Raw genomic sequence first — 10,094 nt, 5'->3', positions numbered from 1 at the left:
CTTAAACAACCCATATAAGAGAGCCAACCTACTAAGGTATCTTAAACTAAACAAGGCTCAAGTAGTTTTTCTCCAAGAGACACACTTTAAAATAAATGACACATTTATGTGGGACCCTAAGGAATACACAATACTTGCTCAATCTTCTTATAAAAATAAGACCAGAGGAGTAACAATTCTATGGAAAAAGACTTTCTTAAATCCCCAAATCATTTACAAATGTGTAGATAATGATTGACTCATGGCCTTAGTTATACTTAAGTTCAATAATAGAATTTTGACACTAGTTAATGTATACTGGTTCCCGGGTATGGAGGTTGGACTAGATAAGAAACACTTATACTTTATTAAAATTACTTCTAAAGGTAATATTATACTAGGAGGTGATTTCAATTGTATTACAGATATTACAGAAACTACCAATAAGAAATCTCCTAGACTATTGTCCTCAGCCAAACAGTTAAAAAATGGACAGAAATGTTTAAATTAAAAGGTACCTTTAATGCTTTGGGATCAAATTCTTTACTATTCTCACACCAGGACTATAGACATGATACCCAAACTAGAACAGATAAAATTTATATCTCACAAGATCTTTATTCTAAAATCTTGAATTTTTCAATACAACCTTGTCCCTTTTCAGATCATAATTCCTTGTTGTTAACAATACACTTGGAATTCAATGAGTTATTACTTCAAGGATTCCTTCATATATCACAAAAATTGAAGACTTTAAATCTTGGATAACTTCTGAACTTCAGCTTTTCTTAGAGATTAATTATAAACCTGAAGCAAACACAATTATGGTTTGGGATTCTCTTAAGGCCTATCTATAGGGTAAAAACCATTAGCTGGTACAAAAATAAAATTAAAGAATGGGACTCAGAGTTACAGCAACTCCAAAATCGGGTACCTATTGCGTGATCAAAAATTGTAAATGGCGAACGCATATTGAGTGAACCCGATTGGTCGAAATGTTGCGTTTGTAACATGGAAATCGCCGTAGGGAATATTTTCCCTTTATTTCAATGCAGTGTGATCTCGGAGTAGGAAAAGTAGTGGGGTGTGGGGGACTAAGGGGGTCTTGCTCCCCTGCCTACAGCATTTAGGTAAGTATAGTTTTTTTATTTTTATTTTTTTATTATATTTTTGAAATTTCAAACATTGCTCATATGGTGTCGACCATATGGTGTTCGATGTTTGAAACTTTTGAAAATATAATATAGACCCTCCAAAATCAAATATTATCTCTTAAATATAATAAAAACTTAATTGCTACAGATAATAGGAGGAAAATAAAAGAAGCAAATAAGAAATACAATGAAATATTATCCCATAAAACTAATTTAGATATGGAAAAACTGAAATTAAATTCAAATGCTACCTCTCCTAAGCATCTTCATAATCTATTTATGAAAGTTAAGATACACTCAAAAATTAATAACATTGATAGTATCTTTCATGAAGGGAAATGGAAAAAAGTCTTGGGCATAGGGGACATTCTGGAGGCTTTTAATTATCATTATGCAGAGCATGATAAAGATAAAATAAGTACAAATGAATGTGAGAAGTTAGAGAATATAGTCCTCAACATAACAATAATTCCTGAGGAACTTAAGTTAAATCTATAAAAACCTGTTTCTCAAAAAGAAATTATAGATGGTATTAAAGAAAGTAAGTCTAATAAAGCACCTGGAATAGATGGCTTAATTATAGAAATGTATAGATTGTTCCCTTCTTCTATAATCTCTCTCCTACATAAAACCTTTCTTGAATTTCAAACATTAGCAAATATTCTTCCTTCTTGGAGATATTCTCTAATTTCCCCTATATTAAAAGAGAATAAGGACCCTAATCTTTGCAACTCATATAGACCAATTTCTTTGTTGAATAATTATTATAAACTATTTATGTCAATTATGGTCAATAGATTGAAAATAACCATATCTAAAATAATTAATGAAGTCTAAACTGGTTTCATACATAACAGGCATACACAGGATAATATTAAAAGAGTATTAACTCTGATAGATTACCTCAATAGAGGAAACCATGAAGCATTGATAATAGGTCTAGATATTCAAAAGGCCTTTGACTCCTTAAATTGGGGTTATTTATTTAAAGTCTTAAAGTTATTTGATTTTCTCCCCTTTTTCATAACAATGATAAAGAAAATCTATGAAAATAATCTAGCATATGTCAAATAAGGTCCCTTTACTTACAAAGCAATCCAAATAACTAGAGGTATTAGACAAGGATGTCCCATGTCCCCTATCCTATTTGCTCTAGCCATAGAAATACTTGTCATTTTAAGATCTAATGACACAAAGATAAGCGGTATAATATAGATGACTAATACATTTCTAAAATAATGATGTTTGCTGATGATGTCTTACTTACCTTAACCAACTCTAAGGAAGTGTTAGGTGAAGTGGATATAGTAACAACTAATTTCCAAAAAATCTCAGGACTCTCCTTCAACAAATCTAAATCAAAATATTTATTATTAAATAAAAAAGAACATACAGTTTCCAGTTAATCATATTACTGGAAACCAAGTTTCAACTCTAGACTATTTAGAAATAGTCCTAGGCAAGAATATAGAGGAAACCTTACAGTTTAACTATGCTAAAGCCATAGACTTAATCAAGACATTTATAAGCAAATGGAATGTGTTTATAACATTTGATTATAGGTTAAAACTGATAAAAATGGTTTTGTTACATAAAATATTATATATAGCACAAGCCCTTATACTTCCACCAGGAAAAAAAATCCTTAAAGAAATCACTTCAACTCTAATGAAATTTCTATGGTACCCCAAAAGAAATAGAGTGGCACATTCTCATCATATCGGAAAATGGTAACAAGGGGGTTAAACTTCCCAGAGATTGAAACTTATAAAAAGGCATCTATAATTAAAATAGTGATGAATTGGATAAATCCTAGATACTCTTCCAATTGGAAACAGTTACACTCCATTATACTAATGAATGAAAGCTGTTTATCAAAGAATGCTTTGGTAACTGACAAAGATAAGATATGGCACTATTTAAGTTTAAATGTACAGTATAGTACAACAAAATTAAAATAACACCAATAAACAATATTTTTGATGTGTTTAGAAAATTCATTAACACAAATTTAGATATAAAACTGTGGCATAGATTTTTAATACCATTTACTATTACAAGGGATATCCCTGATAAAACACATAGAGAGATTTTTGGTTTATGGGAAAATAATAACCTATTTTGTTGGTTGCAATGTATTGAAAACCAACAAGCTTTGAACACACAAAGTATATTGTCACGTTATGGCCTATCCCTAATGACTGGTTGGTTCTTCAGAGTGTCACATAACACACTAACGATCTGTGTAGAATAATACATAACTCATCCTTCAAAACCATACCAAAAATTATAAACTGGATTTTTGGAATTCTATATAATAATATCAATGTTAAGAATAAATTAGCATATCTATATAACACTGTAATTGTCTATAAGACAATTCCTAAAGATTCTTACTGGCAATATGTAACTAAAGGGTTTCAAGTATCATTATCAATGGAAGATAAAACAAACATTTAATTTCAGTTAAACTAACTTCTTACTCACAATTCTGGAGGATTTTTCATTGGAAATTTCTATACAGATCCTTTTTGACACCTGAGAAACTCTCAAAAATGAACCCTTCAAACAGCAAGTTATGTTGGAAATGTCATCTGTCCACTAATGCTGACTGGTCTCAAATTTTTTATGACTGTACTAATATTAAACTATATTGGAATGAAATTAACAAATTTCTTCAAGCTGTCTATACTGATATATTTGTTTTGACAAAGTCTTTAATTTTATTGAATGTTGTTGTTTGTGTCTTTCGGCTTTTCCCGGTTAGGGGTTGCCATAGCAGAACTCCAGTCTGCTAATGATTGGCAGTAGATTTTTATGTGCTGACTTGCTGGGCCTAATGCACAACCTTCAATGAAGGAACGCTCATTCACGCATGTCGCCACACAGAAGACGCTCTAACTGAGAATCGAACGGGCAACGTCTAACTGTGAGGCGACAACTAGTTCTATATTTTCTGGCTATTGCTAACATTGTCCACAACAAATACAGGTCATCTTTCTTCATATTATTACTATTAGCAACATTCAATTTTTGAATGAATGTTGTTAATAGTAATAATATGAAGAAAGATGACCTGTATTTGTTGTGGACAATGTTAGCAATAGCCAGAAAATGTATAACTAGAAGATAGAACTCTAATGTAGCACCCACAATGGAAGAATTCCTATCATCACTGAAGAAATGCATACTAATGGAGAAAAGAACTAAAGAGTTAAGAACTTTTCCTAAGCCATTGGTTAATAGTCCATGGAGGAAAGTTTTGAATTTGATTGATACCCTACAGATGGAACCAAACTCTTCCTAACTATCATAGTTTATATATTAACTTATTATTTAACTACAAATATTTTTATATTTTTATCTCAAATCTTTTTGTCAGGTTGAATGTAAATGCTGTAAATAGTTATTGAATGTTATGAATGTATTAAATTATTGTATTTCATCAAAATAAAAATCATTTGAGTAAAAAAAAAAGTTATCATGTAGGTAGCAACTCTGAGGACCTTTTTCAGCAATGACATAGACCAAACACACAGAGGAGTAAAACACAGTTATTGTTTGACATACAAATGTTGAGGATTTTACAATAAAGAATAGTCAAATGCAGTAATTGTCTGACATACAGACCTTAAAAATGTTACAATAAGAAATAGTTGAATATAGTTATTGTTTGATATATAGAACTTAAAGATTTTCTTGAAGTGTCTCCCAGACCCCAACTGCAAAAAAAAATGGAAAAAAGTATTGTGGACGAATGGACGGAAATACAAAGTTCTTTGATCCATTTACATATGACTGATTTTTATATCCACAAAATAAAGATTCTATAATATAGATATGGTGGTTTATTTTCTTACAGATCAAAGAATATACAGCGGTTGTACTTCCAACACCTAAACTTACTTGTCTGATTAGAATTAACTGTCTAAACATTTAACTGTTACAGTGAAGATGAGTAGATAATCCTTGCTACAATATAGCAGTATTGTAATAACTTTGCACAAGTAGCAGCTCTGTCAATGAAAATGTTTAGTCTTGTCTGGATGGAAATGTGATGCAGATGAGCAGCATGTAACTTTGCAAGTACGTGGGCTACTTTGTAGAAACATTTTGCACTGGTTGTTTTTTCTTAATGGGATCCAATTATGGTTAAAATGCTGCTGTTGTAGTAAAGAGATTTTAGACATGAGATTTTAGACATAATTTATCTGCATGAGATGGGTAGTGACTGTAGTACAGTTACATGACAGGGTTGAAGAAGGAAGGGTGGAACTATCAATGTCTGGGAGCTGTATGAATTTGTTCTAGGCCTGGGGATAAATTAAAAAAATCATAAACCTTATTTACTGTGCTTGAAGTAAGAGCATGTCTTCAGAGGGGTTTAAAGTTAAAATGGGTAAACCATATTTTGGGATAAGGACATCCTTTGATTGTGCTGCCCTTGATTAGAAATGGAGTAGCATGCCTTCAGTTGTTTTACAACTTTTGAGTGTAATATAGCCACCTGTGAAAACTGAAAGCAGGGTAACTCCAGGTATATAACCTGACTATGGTAGGGCTAAACATGGTTTATTATATATTTTGTTTATATACAGTAATTTTTACTTTAGTATTTTCTTTTAGCTTTTGAGGGGTCGCAAAGAGCATTCCATCTTATTTGGTAGCATTCAGGTATAATATTTTTAAGAAAAAGTAATTGTGTATTTCATTCATAGCTTTTTGTAGCTGTTTGGCTTTGTCTGCAATGTTACCAGAGCACTATAGGAGAATGCCATCAGCAAAACGTATGATCACATTGGGAAGAATTGTGGAGGCTATGTCATTTATGAAAAGGGAAAACTGTATGGTTCATAGTACAGAGCCTTAGGGAATGCCCAAATTAAAGGTCCCTGTTGAAGACATACAATCACCATTTAATATTGAAAAGGTTTTGTTAATTTGATAGTAAAACATCAAGTTCTATACTTCCTAACAGAATCCTAGAATCTGTAATTTGTCAGATAATAGTTGGCGGTCTACTTATTCAAATGTTGTTTGGGACCTATGAAGACCCACCAATCTGTAATATGCCCTGCCTTCATGCTAGAGTATATATTGTCGGATGTTGTGTATAGTATAAGGTAATATGAGCTTCCCTGAAACCATGCTGGAAGTCAATCAGAAGTCTACATTTGTGGATATATGTCAATATTTATTTACTGTGCAATTTTGTGTAATGTATTTTTAAAAACTGTTTAGTAATAAGGCAAAGTTCTGAGATACAATGCTACTCCTGAGGTCCAGAGGGGGATTTAGTGTTTGGCAGTGAGCAATAAGGGCATGCTTAAATTGGGAGGGAACTATTTCTGAGACAAGACAGACATTTTCTTGATTGAGAGGTCATTTCAGGGGCTGACAGCATTAAAAACATGTGGTAAAGACCATGTGGGGTTAGGGTTGAATTTATTCTATAGCTTTATTAAATTCTTTGCAGTTTTACTGCAGATGTCTTGAAAGTAAAATAGAGGTAGTTGTTGGTTGTGCTGGAGTAAAGATGGAGGGTTGTAAGATGAGGTTACAAGTAAGAGGTAGTACTATTGGGGTTGAAATCTAAGATTAAATCTTTAAAATTATGGATGAGGTATTATTGATTTAATTGGTTAATTGGTTAATTTCCTGTTTTTAACTGAGATAATACTGGATATGCATTTAATGATTTAACAGAAGTGGCTTGGGTTTGTAGTCATAGCAGATTGTTTCCTTTTAAGATGGTTGTGTTTTGCCACTTAGATTGATAGTTTACATTTTGTCTTGGTTTTCAGGATTTAAGGTGATCTAAGAATCAGATATGGACTTTTCACTTTTCATTTTTCAAAGAAATGTTGCATTGTTTGCAGACCCTGCTTTATATTAGCTGCTAACTATGGATAGCTTGATTTATTCTTTTGTGTGCTAGTGGGAATATTTTGCTGACAACAAGGAGGTTTGTGATAAAGACTTCAACGGCTTTGAATGAGTCAGATTCTAGATACTGGGGAGTCCAGTTTAAGTTATGAAACTCAGAAATTAAGTTATTTTATTTATTTTTTGTATTTTTTTTAATCATGGATGTTACTGGTATGAATTACTCTATATGATGGTTTAAGGGATGTAAAGGAGGAAGCACTTGATACAGAGTAATGGACTTGATACAAGGTAATAATGGTCACTCAGAGAGTTAAGTAAGCATGAGGTATTATCAAGTTAGCCTGGCATGTTAGTTATTATGAAGTTCAGCAGAGAGTGTTTGTTGGTGATTGTATTATATGGGGGGCAGGTATTAGCTGTGAGAGATTGTACTGAGAGAGGTGTCTGCTGAGCTGAGTTTTACTTAGGCCAAGAAGGTCAACAATAAAGCCACTTATGATTAATAATTACTTTTTAATTTCTTTTTGCTTGAGAGTTGTAAACTTTTGCTGATGTTATCTTCAATAATTTTTGGTCTTGTGGTTAGGTGAAATACAGGAACTATGTAAACTTTAGGGAAGTCACTAATCACAACCAATATTAAAATACAGTTGTGGGCATCTTTTTAAGATTTACCTTATTAGTGTATTTCCAAAGTATTTTTGTTATAAATAAAATGGCAAGTCCACTAATTATTTGTCCAGTTCTATTATCATGAAATAGTTCATAGTTTGTGTGACATGTGATGTTCAGTGGTTTAATTTTAACCATGTTTTAGATATTTCTAGAAGAGCTAGATTTTTATTTTTTACACATGTATCAGCAGAGTCCTAGTTTTTAAGAACTGTTCATTCAAATCATGAAATGCTTTCCTATTCAGTGGGAGAAGAATTGTATAGAAGAGTGTTATGCTGTCTGTTGTGATTGTTTGAAGTATGCTAAGTGTAGAGACCAGAGTTGAGGTTTATCGTCATTCCAAAATGGTGGACAGCCAGTGAGTACTCTAGCTGTGCAGCTCCCTTAACTTTCAACAATATCTGACCTTTTTCCTGCACATCCTGAGGAAAGCTATCAATTTTCAACAGAGGAAAAAGCAACAAGTAATCTGCTTAAATATTCCAGCTTTATTTTTCGTCGGATAACCTTTTTTGCAAGAAAAATAATACTCACTGCAACCAGATCCCTGAACAGCATGGTGTGGGCTCTTCCAGATAAGTAGGCCTGAGTGAAAAAGAGAAGGAAAAAAGGACTTGTTTTTAACATAAAATTGCCAGAATAAAAATAACCTTCTGCACCTTTGTTTAGCTGACTATATTTTATCTGAAAAACAACTAAATCAATGTTGGAAATGGAAAATCAACCAGAGCACATGGAAGTAGTAACTACCAAATCTAAACTATCAAATATAGTTATACCAGAAAAAGATATTTCATCAAAAAGGCTAAAAACAAATAAAATTAGAAATGATTAAACCTGTCCTTAGATCAAAGCAATATCAAGCATTAACATTGGAAGACCTTAAAATTGCATTACAACCACTGCAAACAGAAGTCCAAGAATTTTCACACAAACTAAATACTTTCAGCTCAAACATGGACCAAATTATACTCAGATTAGAACAAAAGTGTACAGGCTGGTGCAAAGAATATTTCAGAATTACAATAAAAAGTCCTGGACTTAGAAGCTAGAAGCAGATGGAATAATCTCATTATCAGGGGAATTCCAGAGTCTGTCAAAAACACCTAACTAAACACAATTATTAAAGAAATACTAAGCACACTACTGCAGGATAAAGAACTTCTGGAAGACATAACAATTGAAATAGCTCACAGATCCATAAAACGCTCACAAAACATGGACTATCCAAGACAGATATATGTCAGGATCCTTAATTCAGCTCATGTGCAATTAATACTATCTGCATATAAAACCAAGAAAACCCTCACATGGAGAGGACACAAAATCACAATAAGCCAAGACCTTCCTCTTGAAGTCAGTTAAAATTGTCAGAAACTAAAAAAAATACTGTGCTTACCTAATAGAAAAAAACATACACTTTCAGATGAAATATCCTGCTACATTAATATTCTACCATAAAAATGAAAAAATATCCATAGATACACCTGAAGAAGCAAAAGTCACTTTTCTCCATCTCTATAATGTAAATCCAGCTTGAAAAAAATCAATCCACCTTTGCTGAAACATCTGATTGACATCCTCTTCTGTTTTAGGCTGAATCCTGCCTTTTTCGATTTTTTCTTGAGATAAAAACTTTAATCGGTTTATTTTTCCCTTTTTGAGTAGGCCGCAAGGTCCGTTAGCGTTGTGACATTCCATTACCCACAATTCCATACAGCCACAAGTGTTTGCAATAACCTTTCACCTTTCAACTCATTTCATCATCAAAATGACCTAGGAGCCCCAGTGCACTACTGGGAACAGATTTAAATGGCAGAAACGCATCATGAGTACAGTAATGTACATAAAACTGCATTTTTTCCTGAAAACAATCCATCAAAATAGTTGGAAATGTCCTCAGACTCCTTGCTAAGCATACTAACTGAACCTGTGCAGCAAAAAGTAAGCAGATAGACTTACAAATGCTCAATTTGCATGATAGGGAATTTTGAAGTTAATACAGTTAATTTAAATGTGCATTGCAGACTGTTATTTTAAATAAGGTGCTTGACCATTTTAAGCTGATGATTTTGCGGAATATAATATCAGTTTTCTTCTCACCTGAATTATTAGGTGAAATCTTCCTATACTCATATGTATATAATGCTGTGTTATATATCTAAAGAAGAGTCTGATAATTATATTAGGTAACAGCTGCATGCTCATATGTGTTGTTACAAAATTACATTTGATGTTGGTCTTGTACCTAAAGCAGACCTGCTCTATCTGTTAAACACTTTAAGGTAAACTATCCAACTGGAATGTGTATTTTTCTCTAGGAAAAGTGATCAGAGTCTCCTAGTATTGTAGAACTGCTACATCCAGTTAAAACATCTTCTTTTGGCTGTATTACTA

At 32.5% G+C, this 10,094-nt stretch overlaps 1 protein-coding gene across 5 annotated transcripts in view; it reads right to left on the bottom strand.

Annotated features, from left to right (window-relative positions):
- Nucleotides 1–8,193: 8,193 nt before the first annotated feature.
- SYNE3 (spectrin repeat containing nuclear envelope family member 3) overlaps nucleotides 8,194–10,094 on the bottom strand; it is a 1,238,698-nt gene continuing 1,236,797 nt past the window's right edge. For all 5 annotated transcript variants that reach the window (XM_044074612.1, XM_044074615.1, XM_044074616.1 and 2 more), the window contains one exon: nucleotides 8,194–8,282. In XM_044074612.1, coding sequence (XP_043930547.1) covers nucleotides 8,228–8,282 — 55 coding nt within the window. In that variant the 3' untranslated portion in view covers nucleotides 8,194–8,227. The remainder of the gene's footprint in view (nucleotides 8,283–10,094) is intronic.

This window comes from Protopterus annectens, chromosome 6.part0 (genome assembly GCF_019279795.1).
Source record: "Protopterus annectens isolate FY-2018-M chromosome 6.part0, PAN1.0, whole genome shotgun sequence".
Lineage (NCBI taxonomy): Eukaryota > Metazoa > Chordata > Ceratodontiformes > Protopteridae > Protopterus > Protopterus annectens.
Note: the sequence above shows the minus strand (reverse complement) of the source record. Positions and strands in the feature narration are given on the sequence as shown.